The following is a 19,569-nucleotide window of genomic DNA, read 5'->3' as shown; positions in this document are numbered from 1 at the left end:
AAATCTGGTCAACCACTTGTAAAAGAATGAAACTAAAACACTTTCTAACACCATATACAAAAATAAACTCAAAATGGATTAAAGATCTCAACGTAAGACCAGAAACTATAAAACTCCTAGAGGAGAACATAGGCAAAACACTCTCTGACATACATCACAGCAGGATCCTCTATGACCCACCTCCCAGAATATTGGAAATAAAAGCAAAAATAAACAAATGGGACCTAATTAAACTTAAAAGCTTCTGCACATCAAAGGAAACTATTAGCAAGGTGAAAAGACAGCCTTCAGAATGGGAGAAAATAACAGCAAATGAAGCAACTGACAAACAACTAATCTCAAAAATATACAAGCAACTCCTACAGCTCAACTCCAGAAAAATAAATGACCCAATCAAAAAATGGGCCAAAGATCTAAATAGACATTTCTCCAAAGAAGACATACAGATGGCTAACAAACACATGAAAAGATGCTCAACATCACTCCTTATCAGAGAAATGCAAATCAAAACCACTATGAGGTACCATTTCACGCCAGTCAGAATGGCTGCGATCCAAAAGTCTACAAATAATAAATGCTGGAGAGGGTGTGGAGAAAAGGGAACCCTCTTACACTGTTGGTGGGAATGCAAACTAGTACAGCCACTATGGAGAACAGTGTGGAGATTCCTTAAAAAACTGGAAATAGAACTGCCTTATGATCCAGCAATCCCACTGCTTGGCATACACAGTGAGGAAACCAGAAGGGAAAGAAACACGTGTACCCCAATGTTCATCGCAGCACTGTTTATAATAGCCAGGACATGGAAGCAACCTAGATGTCCATCAGCAGATGAATGGATAAGAAAGCTGTGGTACATATACACAATGGAGTATTACTCAGCCATTAAAAAGAATACATTTGAATCAGTTCTAATGAGGTGGATGAAACTGGAGCCTATTATACAGAGTGAAGTAAGCCAGAAGGAAAAACATAAATACAGTATACTAACGCATATATATGGAATTTAGAAAGATGGTAACGATAACCCTGTATACGAGACAGCAGAAGAGACACTGATGTATAGAACAGTCTTATGGACTCTGTGGGAGAGGGAGAGGGTGGGAAGATTTGGGAGAATGGCATTGAAACATGTGAAATGTCATGTATGAAACGAGATGCCAGTCCAGGTTCAGTGCACGATGCTGGATGCTTGGGGCTGGTGCGCTGGGACGGCCCAGGGGGATGGTATGGGGAGGGGGGAGGGAGGAGGGTTCAGGATGGGGAGCACGTGTATACCTGAAATTTTTTTAATTTTAAAAATAAAAAAAATAAAATAAAATAAAATAAAATTGTAAAAAAAAATAAATAAATAAAAATTAAAAAAAAAAAAAAACAAATGAAGAAAAATGGGATGAAAAGGACATTTTTTTTTTTGGTGTTGGTTCTAGCATGTCTTGTAGGTCTTCATAGAACAGTTCAACTTCAGCTTCTTCAACGTTAGTGGCTGGGGCACAGACTTGGATTACTATGATACTGAATGGTTTGCCCTGGAAACAAACAGATCATTCTGTTGTTTTTGAGATTGCATCCAAGTACTGCATTTCGGACTCTTCTGTTGACTATGATGGCTACTCCATTTCTTCTAAGGGATTCCTGCCCACAGTAGTAGATATAATGGTCATCTGAGTTAAATTCACCCATTCCAGTCCATTTTAGTTCGCTGATTTCTAGAATGTCGACGTTCACTCTTGCCATCTCCTGTTTGACCACTTTCAATTTGCCTTGATTCATGGACCTGACATTCCAGGTTTCTATTTAATTGGAGGCTAATTATTTCACCCTATTGTATTGGTTCATCAACATGAATCTGCCACGGGTTGTACACATGTTCCCCATCCTGTAACCCCCTCCCACCTCTCTCCCCATACCATCCCTCTTGGTCATCCCACTGCACCAGCTCCAAGCATCCTATATCATGCATCAAACCTGGACTGGCGATTCATTTTACATATGATAATATACATGTTTCAATGCCATTCTCCCAAATCATACCACCGTCGCCCTCTCCCACAGAGTCCAACAGGCTGTTCTATACATCTGTGTCTCTTTTGCTGCATCGCATACAGGGTTATCATTACCATCTTTCTAAATTCCATATATATGCGTTAGTATACTGTACTGGTATTTTTCTTTCCTGCTTACTTCACTCTGTATAATAGGCTCCAGTTTCATCCACCTCATTAGAACGAAGGATGATTAAATGAAGACCAACTTCTCAGCAGACACATGAAAGGCCAAAAGACAATGTAATGACACATTTAAGGTGCTAAAAAACAAAGCAAGCCAGAATTCTGTATGCTGCCAAAAAGATGTCAAAAATGCTTTATAAAGACATTTCTATAGAACAAAAACAGAGATTACACTGCCAAAATATCTTCATTATAGAAATGCTGAAAGAATTCTTTAGGATAAAGGGTCATGGTGGCACTAAGTAACTATCATCTTCAGAAAGGCAGGAAGAACAAAAGAGGTGGTAAATATATGGTTACAGGTAAAATATGTACTTCTTTTTAACTATTTCAAAGACATCAGTTCAGTTCAGTTCAGTCGCTCAATCATGTCTGACTCTTTGTGACCCCATGAATCGCAGCATGCCAGGCCTCCCTGTCCATCACCAATTCCCGGAATTTACTCAAACTCATGTTCATAGAGTCAGTGATGCCATCCAGCCATCTCATCCTCTGTCATCCCCTTCTCCTCCTGCCCCCAATCCCTCCCAGCATCAGGGTCTTTTCCAATGAGTCAACTCTTCGCACGAGGTGGCCAAAGTACTGGAGTTTCAGCTTCAGCATCAGTCCTTCCAGTGAACACCCAGGACTGATCTCCTTTAGGATGGACTGGTTGGACCTCCTTGCAGTCCAAGGGACTCTCAAGAGTCTTCTCCAACACCACAGTTCAAAAGCATCAATTCTTCAGTGCTCAGCTTTCTTCATAGTCCAACTCTCACATCCATACATGACCACTGAGAAAACCATAGCCTTGACTAGGCAGACCTTTGTTGGCAAAGTACTGTCTCTGCTTTTGAATATGCTATCTAGGTTGGTCATAACTTTCCTTCCAAGGAGTAAGCATCTTTAAATTTCATGGCTGCAGTCACCATCTGCAGTGATTTTGGAGCCCCCCAAAATGAAGTCTGACACTGTTTCCACTGTTTCCCCATCTATTTCCCATGAAGTGATGGGACCAGATGCCATGATCTTAGTTTTCTGAATGTTGAGCTTTAAGCCAACTTTTTCACTCTCCTCTTTCACTTTCATCAAGAGGCTTTTTAGTTCTTCACTTTCTGCCATAAGACTATTTAAATTGAATTTAAACTGTGAACTATTTAAACTGTGAACTGTGGCATCTGTAAAATACTAGGATGTGCCATCCATGAGGCAGCAGCACAAACAAAGAGGAGGGGGTAAGGGTGCCAGGACATGGGGGCCCGAGATCCACTCTACTTGCGAGTTAGCAAGTCGGCCTGCATGGCATCAAGAGAGCCCAGGTAAAGACGAAACTCTCTGGGGTGAGACATAAAGCTCATCATCACAGCAACAGCAGCAGCCAGAGTACTGGCATTCTGATCCCTGTATCCTGAGCCCCAGTTTCCACAGGTGTGTGAAGAAGGCTGGATGACACCTGAACACACGGTGGATGCACTACAGGGGAGGAAGCCGACCTCAGGGGACCAAACCATTTACAACAGGGAATAAGGATGCCTGTATCTTCCAAGGTCATTCACTCCCCAAACAGCCTTGAAAAGATGACCAGGAACAAAGGACAGACAATGCCACGCACATGAGATATGCCCCACATGAAACACTTTTGAAGAACCGTTTGCCTAGAAACAGGAATTGAGGAATCAATATAATGTTATTAAAATTCAAACCAATAACAGGAAAGGAGGAAAAAAGGGAACAATTAGAAAAATATACAAAAACAGATTAATACTCCAACCATATGAAAAATTATATTAAAGGACTAAACTTTCCGATTAAAACTCACTACATCAACAGCCATCTGCATCCTATCTGTGGAGTCTCTAGGGCTTCCCAGGTGGCACTAGTGGTTAAGAATCAACCTGCCAATGCAGGTTCGATCCCTGGGTCCAGAAAATCCCCTGAGTAGGAAATGGCAACCGGCTCCAATATTCTTGCCTGGAGAATCCCATGGACAGAAGAGCCTGGCAGTTCATGGGGTCACAGAGGGTAACAGAACAAGACAGAACTGTATCACCATCTTGGAGTAAAAGAATGGAAAAAGACAGGCTACATAAACACTACTATGAGAAAGCTAAAAGCTGCAAGCTGAAAGGTGGCTATACTACATTCAGATAAAAGACTGCAAGATAATACAGATGTATCAGAAAAACATATCAAGTGAATGTGTATGTTCCTAATAACTGAGGTTCAAAACCCTATGAGGCAAACCAGAGAGAATTAAAAAGGAAAACAGACATATCCTCAATCCTATCTAAAGATTATTATATCCTCTATCAGAGAATAATAGAATAATTTTAAAAACTCTGTAAGACTTCAGCAGATCTAAATAAAACATTAGCCACCCTGACCTAATGGCTTATAGAACGCTATACCCAACAACTGCAGAATACAATATACACTTTAAAGAGCACAAAATAGTCACCAAGACAGCTCATACATAGGGCCATTACACAAGACTCAATACATTAAAAAAAATCTGAAAACTTAAGAGTATATTCCTTTGATCAGATCAGAATTAAATTAGAAATCAGGAACAATAACGTATCTAGGAAAATATCGAATTATTGGAAAATTAATAATCCATGGCAAAAGAAATTACAAAGAAAATCACAAAATATTTCAACTGATAATGAAAATACAACATCAAAATCTTTGGAACATATCTAATTTAGTACTTTGAAGGAAATTTAAATGTGGAGTTGAGGAAAGAAAGGCTTAAAATCAATAATTCATGTTTCCACCTAAGAAAGTAAAATGCAATGACCAAAATAAATCCAAAGAATAATTCTGATTTCTGGTTCTGCATGTAAAGAGCTTGAAAGCATCACTTCCATCCTCACAACAAGAAAAAACCTGAACAAACTGAAAAATCAATTCCTCTTAGGATAATCAGAGAATTGAGGTCACTGGTCAAACTGCTACCTTGAACACTGGTAAGTGAGAGTGAAGTCGCTCAGTCCTGTCTGATTCTTTGCGACCCCATGGACTGTAGCCTACCAGGCTCCTCCATCCATGGGATTTTCCAGGCAAGAGTACTGGAGTGGGTTGCCATTTCCTTCTCCTGAGGATATTCCCAACCCAGGGATCGAACCCGGGTCTCCCGCGTTGTAGGCAGATGCTTTACCGTCTGAGCCTGGAGAGACCATCAAATACAGAGACTCACAGCACAGTAGAGCAGAAGCCCGCAGTTAGAACCAGCACCAACAGGAATGCTATGAGCTACAACTGACCAACGGCTGGAAGCTCAGTGTAGACTAACCGGAGAATCAAAACCTCTGAGGCGCTACTCTGAGAGGGCCTTCACGCTTTTATGACTTTTAGCCCTTGAGCCCTACCAGATCCTCACTGGTAAAATCAAAGAGAAACCCCCTCCTGTTTCCGGCAGGGTAAGGGGAAAAGAAACCACTTTTCAAATATGCCCCAAATCTCTATTCTCCTTTTTTTTAAAGGAGAAACACTCAAGGGAAACTATCTTACTATCTGAGGAATCTCCAGGAAAAGACAACAGGTAAGACAACAGCTGGGACAGTGGAGGAAATTTCAGTCTCTACAACACAGCTGTCCAGAAGTAAACAAAGCCCAGCGTCTCGCTGGATAAAACTTCACATTCAAGGTCTGTCTTTTAACCCAATACATCATGCCCAGCTTTCAACAAAAAGAATTACAAAGCATACCAAAAGGCAAAAAATGTAGTCTGAAGAAACAAACCAAACATCAAAATCAGACTCAGATATGGCAGAGATTTTAAAATTACCAGCCTGGGGATTTTCAGTAACAATGATGAGTATGTCAAGGGCGCTTAGTAGTATCAGAGGACTAGTAGTGGAGACCCGACAGTGATAAGGCCGCCTCACCAGAGGCAACGGAAATCACCAGGGCAGTCAGAAATTCCACTCCCACTGCCTTAGTCTGTTAACGCTGCTATAACGAAACACGACAGAGTGGGTAGCTTATGAACAACACTAATTTATTTCTCAGTTCTCAAGGCCGGAAGTCCAAGATCCAGGTCAAATGAGGGCCCTGTTCTGGATTTCACACTTCTCATTGTGTCGTCACAAGGCAGAAGGGCAAGGAAGCTCTGCGGTCTCTCTTCTAAGGGCATTAATCTCATTCATGAGGTCTCTGCCCTCATGACCTAATCAACTCCCAAAGGCTCCAGGTCCTAAAACGATTGCATCAGGCATTAGGATTTCTACAGTGAATTCTGGAGGGAACACACTCAGACCACAGCGTCCCAAAGTGAAAGCCCCGACCCCCACTCCGTGTGTCTGGAGGCTGAGTGAGGAACACGGACTTCCAGCTCTGCCAGCCCATTAATAAGGTGGTGCCCTCTTCCTGAGCTGACAGTGTCAAAAGGGCCAACTGGGATATTTAAATGAGATTCAGAGACTCATAATACCCAAAATTTCCTGGTTCCAATATTTAAAAAAATCACTTGTCATTTTAAGAAGCAGGAAGAGGAAATTCCCTGGTGGTCCAGTGGTTAGAAACTGGCGCTCTCACTGCCAGAGTGCCAGGTTCGATCCCCGGTTGGGGAACTAAGACGCTGCAAACCACATGGTGCAGCCAATAAATAAATAAACAGGAAGAAAGATGCCAACCTGAATGAAAGGAGACAATAAACAGACACCGGCAGTGAGACTGACAGGATTATCTGACAAAGGTTCTAGAGCAATCAATATATAAACCACTGACCATCACTTACAAAGATGTCTGAAACAAATGAAACATTAGAACAGCTCAGCAAAGGAATATATACACAAAAACCTATATATCAAAATGGAATTTTACAACTGACACCACGGAAATACAAAGGATCCTAACAGATTAATAACTACATGCCAGTAAAATGGATGACCAGGAAAAAAATGGAAAAATTCCTAAACCAGAAAGAAACAGAAAATATGAATAAATGAATTACCAGAAATGAAATTAAATCAGTAATTTAACAACTTCCAACAGACAAAAGTCCATGACCAGATGGCTTCACAGGTGAATTCTAACAAATACTCAGAGAAGAGTTAATGCTTATCCTTCTGAAACTATTCCAAAAAACTGTACAGGAAGAAAAACTTCCAAACTCATTCTGTGAGGCCAGCATCACCCTGATACCAAAAGCAGGCAAAGATGTCACACACAAAAAGAAAATGGCAGGCCAGTATCACTGATGACACATATGCAAAAATCCTCAACAAAATCTTAGCAAACCAAATTTAATAAGATAAACACTGATCAAAAGGGGTCACACACCAGGATCAAGTGAGATTTATGAAAGAACAGTTCAGTATCAATAAATCAATCAATGACACACCATATTAACAGACTGAAGAATAAAACCATATGAGGAGGACTTCCCTGGTGGCTCAGTGGTAAAGAATCTGCCTGCCAATGCAGGAAACATGAGCTTGATCCCTGATCAGGAAGACCCCACATGCCAAGGAGGAACTAAGCCTGTGCTCTAGAGCCCAAGAGCCACCACTACTGAGCCCGTGAGCTCCAACTACTGAAGCCTGTGCCACCTAAAGCCTGTGCTCCACAAGAGAAGCCCCGTAAAGAGAAGCCCGTGCACCACCAACTACAGAGTAGCCACCACTCCCGGCAACTAGACGGAAAAAAAGCCTGCATAGCAATGAAGCCCCAGCACCGCCAAGAAGAAAATAAAGTTTATAAATAAATATATAAAAATAAAATAATTCAGCTAAAAATAAATCCACATGATCATCTCAATAGGTGCAGAAAAAGCTTTTGACACAATTCAACATTGTTTCATGATAAAAACCCTCAACAAAGTGGGTATATGGTTACAGAGGGAATATACCTCAACACACAAAAGCCATACACAACAAGCCCACAGCTAACATCATAGTCAACAGTGAAAAGCTGAAAGCATCTCCTCTAAGATCAGGAACAAGATAAGGATACACTTACTCTCATTACTCAACATGGTTTATTCAACATAGTTTTCAAAGTCCTAGCCACAGAAGAGAAGAAAAAAATACAAGGATTCCAAACTGGAAAGGAGGAGGTAAAATTGTCACCATTTACAGATGACATGATATTAAACGCAGTAAATCCTGAACATGCCAGCAGAAAACTAGTAGAGCTCCTCATGAGGTCAATAAAGTTGCAAGATGCTAAATTAATATACAGAAATCTACTGCATTTCTAAACACTAACAACTATCAACAAGGGAAAGGGGTGGCAAAGAGTTGGACACTACTGAGAGACTGAACTGAGCAACTGAATCAAAACAATATGGTACTGGCAGGAAACAGACACAGATCAACAGAATAGACAACTCAATGAACCCACAATTATATAAGCAATTAATCTATGATAAAAGGGGCAAGAATACACAGTGTGGGAAAGACTGCCCCTTTAATAAACAGTGTTGGGAAAACTGCACAGCTACACGTAGAAGGATCAAACTGGACTACTCTCTCACATCAGGTACAAAAATAAATTCAAAATAGATTAAAGGCTTATATCTAAGACGTGAAACCAAAAAACTTACAGAAGAAAGCATAGGCAGTAAACCAGAGCTCCACAACAAAAGAAGTCACGGCAATGAGAAGCCTGAGCACCACAACTACAGTAGCCCCCGTACAAGCTCGCTGCAACCAGAGAAAGCCCTCGTGCAGCAACAAAGACCCAGCACCCACAAAAATAAATGTTAAATTTCAAAAACATTTTATATGGAAAGACAAAGGAACTTTAGAAATAGCTAAAACAACTTTCAAAAAGAAAAATAAGAATAAAGTAGAAGGAATCAGTTTACCTGATTTCAGGACTTACTCTACAGCTACACTAATTAAGACTGTGTGGTACTGATGTAGGTAATAGATAAATGTTACAGGATAAACAACCTAGAAATAGATCCACACAATATGCCCAAGTGATTTCTGACAAAGTGCAAAAGCATCTTAATGGAGGAATGATACCTTTTCAACAAATGCAAGTGGACAACCATTGGGTAAAATAAACAAAAAAGAACAAACTTCAACCTCAAATCTATATATTATATAAGAATGACTCAAAATGGATCAAGGACTTTAAAAATAGGAGAAAATCTTCAGATCTAAGAGTAAATAAAGAATTCTTAGATTTGACACCAGAAGCATGATCTATAAAGTAAAAACTAATTGGACTTCATCAAAATTAAAAATTTTTACACCATGAAAGACCTTGCTTAAGAGGATAAAGGGGGAAGGTAAAGAGTGGGGAAAAAAATTTAGTAATTTAGTAACTACATATTCAACAAAGGACCAGTATCTAGATAATACAAGGAGTACTCAAAACTTAACAGTAAAAATATAAACAGTTCAATTAGAAGATGGGCAAATGACATGAAAAGTCATTTCACTGCAAAGGATAAACTGATGGCTAATAAACATATGAACAGATTTTCAACATCAGTAGCCACTACAGAAAATGTAAATTAAAACCACAATAAGGTATTATTACACACTTATCAGAACTGCTAAAATGAAAATAGTAACACCACCAAATACTAGTGAGGATGTGGAGAAGTTAGGACAGTCATACACGGCCACAGGAATGTAAAATGATACTATCAGTCTACTAAACAGGCTGGCAGTTTCTTAAACCATAAGCAGGCAACTACCATATGACCCAGAAACTCATGGATACTTACTCCAGAGAAATGAAAACTTACAATGATATTATGATTAAGAAAATATATACATTTTGGTCTTAATCCATGGTTCCTGGCACACAGCTCCAAAATTCCTATAATTTCCTAATTGACATAGAACAAAGGTATAAAAACAGTATGAACTTAACAGAAGCAGAAGATATGAAGAAGAGGTGGCAAGAATTCACAGAAGAACTATACAAAAAACATCTTAATGACCTGGATAACCATAATGGTGTGGTCACTCACCTAGAGCCAGACACACTGGAGTGTGAAGCCAAGTGGGCTTTAGGAGGCATTACTATAAACAAAGCTAGTGGAGGTGAAGGATTTCCAGCTGACCTACTTCAAATCCTAAAAGACGATTCTGTTCAAGTGCTACATTCAATATGCCAGCAAATTCAGAAAACTCAGCAGTAGCCATAGGACTGCAAAAGGTCAGTTTTCATTCCAATCCCATTAAAGAACAATGCCAAAGAATGTTCCAACTACCACACAACTGAGCTCATTTTAAATGTTAGCAAGGTAATGCTCAAAATTCTTCAAGCTAGGCTTCAAAAGTATGTGAACCAAGAACTTCCAGATGTACAAGTTGGATTAAAAAAGGCAGAGGAAGCAGAAATCAAACTGCCAACATCCTTTGGATCATAGAAAAAGCAAGGGAATTTCTGAAAAAAAAAACATCTACTTCTGCTTTATTACTATGCCAAAGCCTTTGACTGTGTGGATCACAACAAACTGTGGAAAATTCTTAAAGAGATGGGAACACCAGACCACCTGACCTGCTTCCTGAGAAATCTGGAGGTCAAGAAGCAACAGTTAGAACTGGACACGGAACAACAGACTGGTTCCAAATCGGGAAAGAAGTATGTCCACACTATGTATTTTCACCCTGCATATTTAACTTATATGCAGAGTACATCATGAGAAGTGTCAGCCTGGATGAAGCACAAGCTGGAATCAAAATTGCCAGGAGAAATATCAATAACCTCAGATATACAGATGACACCACCCTTATGGCAGAAAACAAAGAACTAAAGAGCCTCTTGATGAAAGTGAAAGAAGAGAGTGAAAAGTTGGCTTAAAACTCAACATTCAGAAAACTAAGATCACTTCATGGCAAATAGATGGGAAACCGTGGGAAAAGTGACAGACTTTATTTTTTGGGCTCCAAAATCACTGCAGATGGTGACTGCAGCCATGAAATTAAAAGACGCTTGCTCCTTGGAAGAAAAGCTATGACCAACCTAGACAGCGTATTAAAAAGCAGAAACATCACTTTGCTGACAAAGGTCAGTATAGTCAAAGCTATGGTTTTTCCATAGTCATCTACAGATGTCGGAGTTCGACCATAAAGAAGTCTAAGTGCCGAAGAATTGATGCTTTTGAGCTATGGTGTTGGAGAAGACTCTTGAGAGTCCTTTGGACAGCAAGGAGATCAAACCAGTCAATCCTAAAGGAAGTCACCTCAATATTCATTGAAAGGACTGATGTTGAAGCTCTAATAGTTCGGCCACCTGATGCAAGGAGCCAACTCACTGGAAAAGACCATGATGCTGGAAAAGATTGAGGGCAAGAGAAGGTGGCAATAGAGGATCAGACGGTTGGATGGCATCGACTCAAAGGACATGAGTTTGAGCAAACTCAGGGAGATGGTGAAGGACAGGGGAGCCTGGTGTTCTACAGCACATGGTGTTGCAAAGTCAGACATGACTGAGTGAGTGAACAATGACGAGTGATGCCTCCATTCAAATCTCTGAAGAAAGGCATCTGGATGCTTCCAGGCTGGTGAGCATAGGGAGGTGCTGGGAGAATGACAGGCCTGGAGAGGACATAGAAGCTCTATGCCTCCCCTAAGTCCTGCCCTGTGCACCTCTCCTATCTAGCTGTTCCTGAGTTGTGTCCCTTCATAATAAACTAGTAATCTCTTAAGTAAAATTCCTTCCTGAGTTCTGCAAGCTATTCTAGCAAATTACTGAACCCAAGGAAAGGATCGTGGGAACTTCCGTCTTTTGACTTGCAGCCGGTCAGTCAGAAGCATGGGTGACAACCTGGCCTTGAGGGTGGCATCTGAAATGGGAACATCCCCATGGGAGCTAACAACTAACTCCAGGTAGATGGTGTCAGAATGGAGTTAAACTGCAGAACACTACCGGTCTGAACTAGAGGACTGCTTGGTAGAGGGGAAAATACCACTAATCTGTTCAGAAGAATTCTGAGTGTTCAGAGAGAAAAACAGTGAGTAGTTTTTTCTTATATGTTGACACCAAAACCTGTGAATGAACATATCCAGCAGTTTTATTCAGAGCCAAAAATTGGAAACCACTTGAAACAAACTATGGCATATCCATACCATGTAATACTAGTGAGTAATAAAAAGGAGCAAACTATTGATACATTAAACAACTTGAATGAATCTTCAGACAATTAAAATAAGTCAGAAGTACCAATCCCAAAATGTCCTGTTACAATTCCATTTATAGAACATTCTTAAGATGACAAAATTATGTAAACGGGGAACAGGCTAGTGGTTGGTAGGAGTTAAGAAGTGGGTGTGACTACAGAATGGAAACAGGAAGGATCCCTGGGTGGTAGAATTGTTCTGTATCTTCACTGTATCAATGTCAACATCCTGATGGTCATATTGTACTCATCCTGTTGCATGCTACCAACTGGGAGAAACTGGCAGAGGGTACACAGGGTCTGTCTTTGAATATTTTTCTTAAAATTATGATCTACAAGCATTTCAAAATTTTAAAAGCCTACTCCTTTTCCCCCATATATAAGAAAGCATAAACAGATGAACATAAAGTTAACAAAGAATTAAAAGTAAAAAAAGTCCTCCTCTTCTGCTTCAATGTCTACCTTTTAACTGTGTGCTAACTACATGATGGACTCTTTACTGTCTTGCAACTCTTGAGTCTTTCATATAGAAGAATAAATGTAAGAATAAAAAACATGCTGTGATTATAAATAATGTAATCTCTTTACCAATGTTCCCTGGAAATGTCCTGGCTTCTTATACCATGCTTTGTTGCCTTCCTCTTCACAGACACACAGATGATCCATAAGTCCATTACTATATAGAAAACATTTTCCTAACAAAGAAGATTACAATGGTCAACACTTATTTCACACAAGTGTATTATTTTTACAGATGATCAAAATAAAAATACAAGGAGCAGGATGAACAAGACACAATTTTGTCTTCACCTTTTAGGATGAAACAATCTGATTTGTTTAATGACAGCACTGGGCTCTAAACTCAGAGTGGTGAAAAGCAATTGAATAAATTACTGGATTCTGTTTGTAGGACTATAGTCAAAAAATGTACACAGAAAAAAATTCTCTTCAGTTATCTGAGGGAATGGAGAGAAAAGATAAGAGGAAAACCTCTTTTGAAAAGACAGTATGGGTGTGCATCTTCTCTATCTGATCAGAAGAAAAGTCTGTGGTGTGTAAGGGAAATTCCAACCAAAATATATTATGAAACAATGCATATCTGAATCTTAAAAGAGCTCATTATAAGGAAAAAATTATATTAACTATATGAGGTGATGGATCCTGGCTAAACTTATTGTGGTAATCATTTTTCAATATATACATACATGAAATCATTATACTGTATTCCTAAAACTAACACTATGTTCTGTATCAATTACATCTCAACTGAAAAAGTCGATTATGAAAAAATGTTTTTCATAATCTCAACCCATGCAAATAAAGCTATGCTTTGTCCCTTTCTCTGTATTTTTACTTCTTAATCTAGACACTGGCCAGCTCCTTCCCAATTGACTACAACTTTTTCTAATAATGATTCCTTCCCATTATTGGATTCATTCTTGCTCCCATAACTGTCTTCTCCATTTGACCGTATATAATTCTATCAGTTTCATAATACACTGGTCTATCTTTAATATATAGGAAACTACTCTGTTTTTCATCCTTTCCTACAATCCACCTATTCTTTCATCCACCTGAATACCTGTTGTTCATTCTGTCTCCCTGATACACATTCAACAGAGTGGCATTTATGTATGAGCTTTTTTACAGGCTGTTTTCTGCTATTTAAACACGTTCGAAATGACATTTTTATAAAAACCGCAAAATATGGATCAAGGAATTGTTATTTTGCCTATCTAATAAAAACATATAACTACTCTTCTCAAAGTCCACATAAGCTCTAATGTCCAGCAATTAACCAAGCTGCTTGATAAAATACTGAATTTCCTATTACTATTCAAGCGACAATTAGATGCCTATTGGAGGAATACTGTAGGATGGGCACAGCTCTTGGACTAAAGTAGGAAGCTAGATTCAAGGTCCCTTATAAGTAAAATTCTGTTCTTACTTGTGAGGCATATTGAAATACAAAACTGTCCTCTCCATTTGTTAGTAGGTTCATGAAAGTGTTATATGTGTTATACATATGCACGTATACACACAGCCTGTTGACCCTTGAACAACATGAGTCTGCACTGTGAGGGTCTACTTATACAGATTGTTTTCAATAGTAAATGCCACAGTGTTACACGATCTGCAGTTGGCTGAACCCAAGGATAAGGAACTGCAAAAACAGAGGAATTATGGACACTGAGGGCCAACTGTAAATTATAGGCAGATTTTCAGCTACACCAACGGTGGGCAACCTTAACCTCCTCATTCTTCAAGGGTCAACTGTACTTGTTTTCTGCCTAGACTTCATCAGGTATAACTAAGAAATGAGGAAAATGTTTCCGCATGAGGACAAAGGCATCAGTTTTCAAAAACTGGCAAAAAGAGAGTATTATTTTCTTAAAAAAATGAATGCAGTGACATTTAAAAACCTAACATAACATTTTCAGGATAAGCTGAACACATACCTTTGGGGAATGGGTTGTTTTGGGCTTGGAGTCGAATTTTAACAACATCAAAGGGTGTCACTATGAAGATACATAAAATTTCAATTAACAAGTGATATCTGTAATTTGTATAGATGTTTGTCCAAAGAAAATACACATGATACCTATATAATGGTTAAAACTATTTATCATAAAGTGGTTTTAAGTGTTAACATTCTAATTTTTTGCATTTGAATTTTGTTTAAAGAGGAACAATGAGAAAATGTTGTTACTTCTTTCACAAGTACTAAACTCTCATTTTGGAGAAGGCAATGGCACCCCACTCCAGTACTCCTCCCTGGAAAATCCCATGGATGGAGAAGCCTGGTAGGCTACAGTCCATGGGGTCACTAAGAGTCGGACACGACTGAGCGACTTCACTTTCACTTTTCACTTTCATGCATTGGAGAAGGAAATGGCAACCCACTCCAGTGTTCTTGCCTGGAGAATCCCAGGGACGGAGGAGCCTAGTGGGCTGCCGTCTATGGGGTCGCAGAGTTGAACACGACTGAAGCGACTTAGCAGCAGCAGCAAACTCTCATTTATACTATTTCTATGGCTATAATTCCATTAACATTAAAGCTAAAATACTGGTATTTCTAAGAAAATATGTTATCTAAGATAAAAGTGAATGTTCCAAAAGACCACTTAAATATCTGAAGATAACTATGTATTAGAAGTAATCAATAATCAAATAATATGTCTCCCTATATTAAAATCTCCCTCTGTTAAATTCATCTGTATCAAATAAAAACCACAGGTATCGAAAATTTGAGTAAGCTATCCATAACTCATTCTTGCTACCATATTGTGTTACTCTATATGGGAACAGTGCAGCAAAGGAAAATGGGCATTATGATCTGAAGTAAAATCAGATTAGATCAGATCAGTCGCTCAGTCGTGTCCGACTCTTTGCGACCCCATGAATCGCAGCACGCCAGGCCTCCCTGTCCATCACCAACTTCCGGAGTTCACTCAGACTCACGTCCATCGAGTCAGTGATGCTATCCAGCCATCTCATCCTCGGTCGTCCCCTTCTCCTCCTGCCCCCATTTCCCTCCCAGCATCAGAGTCTTTTCCAATGAGTCAACTCTTCGCATGACGTGGTCAAAGTACTGGAGTTTCAGCTTTAGCATCATTCCTTCCAAAGAAATCCCAGGGCTGATCTCCTTCAGTATGGACTGCTAAAACAATTAGTTTACATTTGTTCTAACCATCTTGGGCTTCCTGGTGGCTCAGGCAGTAATGAATCTGCCTGCAAGGTAGGAGACCTGGGTTCAACCCCGGGCTCAGGAAGATCCCATGGAAAAGAAAATGGCAACCCCCTCCAATATTCCTGCCTGGAGAATTCCATGGACAGAGAAGCCTGGTGGACTACATTCCACGGGATCGCAAAGAGTCAGACGCAACTGAGAGACAATACCTGCTATCTTACTTAAATGAACCAGCCAACTCATTCAAATGTTAAACTGTCACCTACTGTGTCATTTGGCTGTGTCTATAAGAAATTCATTTAAAGACAGAGAAATGTAGTCCAGAGAAATTTAAGCAATTCACTAAAAGCAAAGTAAATGATAATCTGAGTTTGTTGCTACTGTAAGTTACCCAACGTCTATGTTTTTCATTATGCTAATATTTAACCCCATATTTTTACTATTTTAAAAAGGATAATCGTCATAAAAGTTTTGACAGAGACCTCCAAGAACTTCAGATCTGAGCCCCTAAATTTAGAGAGGAAAAATTAAGTTCAAAAAGAATAAAGACAATCCCAAAGTACATTCATCCTGAGAACAGCAAAGCAAAGACTAAAATTCTAGTCTCTCGATTCTCTGTCCAGGGCTCTTTCCCGTTATCATGATGAAGCATGAATGATAATATTATCAGTATTTCAGAGTAAAACTCAAGTGGGATCAATAATTCATTCAGATACATAATCTACATCCTAACATTATTTTACCCATCAGTGATGTCAGTATAGCTCCAGTGCAAGAGGCGAACATTTGCTGAAGCGGCGTCACTGTGATAACTGCTGGTCCCTCTGATTCAGGATCCATATCTTTTAACTAACAGCAGCAAAATCTGTTAAAGAAAAGCAAGATGTAAAATGAAAGTGTAACAGAAGATGCCCGCAAAACTAACTGCTAAAAGTTAAATAAACTATAAAAACTAAAACCAATATTCCTATCAAAGCACATGTTGTTGACCAGCAGAAGTATACACATAAGTTCCATACGCAAAAGCACTACACAACTGTCATTAGTAGAACGTGTTCTCGGATGTTCCAAAAGTGGTAACTTCAGCTAAGCTATGTGAGCAGCATCACATTTGCAAGACAAATCAATAGAGCATTAAGAAAACACTCCGGCCATGGAACAGAATGAAAGCAGCTGACCAATAAGACTCAAAATCAGAATTCGGCCTCATAAGAACCACTCAGATACTTGAATCTAGTCGAGTTATCAGCAAATACAGCACTATTTTTATTGCACTGCAAACACTGCTGCAAAAGTACAAAATAAATCAAAAGCATAAGCTTCATAAAAAGCATTATTTTAGAAATAAGATAGTGAGAAAAGCAATATATACTCTTTTGAAAAACTCAACACAAAAGAGTATAAAAATCACTTATAAACTTATTAAAAGAATAACTACTGGCAACATATAGTATCATCTTTCCAAAGGTCTATGTACACAAAAACGCAAATATGGAGGCAGATTACATCTAACTGAATATGTACGAACATTCAAGTATCTATACATGCATCTTGTTTGAAAGACAAAATAGATTAACACCATTCATAGCTTTTAGTAGCCAACTTTGATGCTTAAAAATATAGATATGTTAATAAATACAGATTGACATTATCATTTTTAATGCTTACATGGTTTTCAATTATATTTATGTAGTCAGCCTCTTAGATATTCAGGTTATTGCCAATTTATTAATTCTTTAATTTCATGAACTCTCATATAAATATATTTATACATACATCTTACTGTAGTGTCTTTACAATTACTATAGGAGAAAAAGTAAGACTGCTGGGCTAAACTAAAAACCTGAGAAAAATTACCACTGCTTTCCAGAAAGACTGGACCAATTTATATTTCTATGGTAATATATGAGTTACTGTTAGCTCATAAATTCACCAACACTCTCCCATACTACATATCATTTATTTTTTCTGACCCATTTGAAAGTAGACTGCATACATCATACCCCGTTCATCCTACACACCTCAGAATATTTTCATATAATTGAGGTCCAATTACCAAATTCAGGAAACTTAATGCTGACAGTATTCTAAAGTTCATTTTCCAATTTTGTCAATTATCCCAATTACAACCTTTATAAAAATGAATGCTTCTATTGTTTCTTTAGGCTTTTATTATTTACCTACCTGATTTAAGTCTTTTCCTCAACTCTATGTTCCAATATTTTATTGTTTGTAACATCAGTATCTGAAAATCTGTAGTGAAAAAAGAAAGAAACTGTCGTATCTTTTCACACAGGAAACGGATAGCAAACCTAAAGGAAAGGAGTATATAAAAAAGCTTTAAAACATAAATCAACTAATATTTATTAACTATTATTTATGAAATATTTTATTAAGTACTTTGCAGAATATGAAGAGCACTCCAGAAATATTACCTTAGAGTTATGAAAGCATTATCACACAAAAATCTTCATATTATCCCAGCAAATATACTCTACTTTAAAAACAGACAATTCTAAACCTGCACATACTGATCCGTCTTAGTATCAATAGGAGTTGAACAACCAGATTTTGTGACGCTTGGAGGAAATTCAGACTAAGGTAACATGGTAAAGGTCGCCACAATACAGGAGAAGGTAACCCTCTGGTCTACAGGACTAAGGTCTTAGCTTCTTTGAGTGAAAGTACGGTGGGAAAAAGGTGGCAGGGAGGTGCACTGTTCTAGAATAAAGGAATCCACTCAAATGCATCCTGGTTTAAAGAAGAGAACTTTAAAAAGCCAGTTTGAAAGTAACTAAAGAAATCTGAATATGGATTGGATATCAGATATTTCAAAAATATTCTTGATTTTGTTTGGTGAGATAATGTTATTGTATGTACATAAGAGGTCTTTTGGAATGATTTTGTTCGCTGCCTACTGTACAATATTATGGACTTCTATCTATAGTTCTATTTGTCAAATTTCCTCTTCTTCAACAAACAATGCCAAGAAATAGAGGAAAACAACAGAAAGGGAAAGACTAGAGATCTCTTCAAGAAAATCAGAAATATAAAGGAACATTTCATCCAAAGATGGGCACAATAAAAGGCAGAAATGGTAAAGACCTAATAGAAGCAGATCAAGAAGAGAGGTACAGAAGAACTGTACAAAAAAGGTCTCAATAACCCAGATAACCACGATGGTGTGATCACTCACCCAGAGCCAGACATTGTAGAGTGTGAAGTCAAGTGGGCCTCAGGAAGTAATGCTATCAATAAGGCTAGTGGAGGTGATGGAATTCCAGCAAAGCTATTTAAAATCCTAGATGATGCTATCAAAGTGCTGCACTCAGTATGTCAGCAAAGTTGGAAAACACAGCAGTGGCCATACGACTGGAAAAGGTTGATCCTCATCCCAATTCCCAAGAAGGGTAGCACTAAAGAATGTTCAAACCACTGGACAATTACACGCATCTCCCATGCTATTAAGGTTATGCTCAAAATCCTCAAAGCTAGACTAGCATCACGTGAACTGAAAACTTCCAGGCATAAAAGCTGATTTAGAAAAGGTAGAGGAACCAGAGACCAAATTGCCA

The 19,569-nt window shown here is 38.7% G+C and overlaps 1 protein-coding gene across 6 annotated transcripts in view; it reads right to left on the bottom strand.

The window, feature by feature from the left end:
- LOC109557311 (mitochondrial glutathione transporter SLC25A40) overlaps positions 1-19,569 on the bottom strand; it is an 83,519-nt gene that overhangs the window by 16,167 nt on the left and 47,783 nt on the right. For 5 of the 6 annotated variants that reach the window (XM_019958562.2, XM_070787607.1, XM_070787606.1 and 2 more), the window contains 4 exons: positions 18,179-18,247; positions 16,738-16,859; positions 14,763-14,822; positions 12,892-12,998 (listed from right to left, as the gene is read on the bottom strand). In XM_019958562.2, coding sequence (XP_019814121.2) covers positions 12,892-12,998; positions 14,763-14,822; positions 16,738-16,834 — 264 coding nt within the window. In that variant the 5' untranslated portion in view covers positions 16,835-16,859; positions 18,179-18,247. Of the gene's footprint in view, positions 1-12,891; positions 12,999-14,762; positions 14,823-16,737; positions 16,860-18,178; positions 18,307-19,569 lie in introns of all 6 variants that reach the window. The other variant, XM_019958560.2, reaches the window with a different exon arrangement.

Source organism: Bos indicus, chromosome 4 (genome assembly GCF_029378745.1).
Source record: "Bos indicus isolate NIAB-ARS_2022 breed Sahiwal x Tharparkar chromosome 4, NIAB-ARS_B.indTharparkar_mat_pri_1.0, whole genome shotgun sequence".
Classification (NCBI taxonomy): domain Eukaryota; kingdom Metazoa; phylum Chordata; class Mammalia; order Artiodactyla; family Bovidae; genus Bos; species Bos indicus.
The sequence above is the reverse complement of the archived record's forward strand: the minus strand, read 5'-3'. Positions and strand labels throughout refer to the sequence as shown.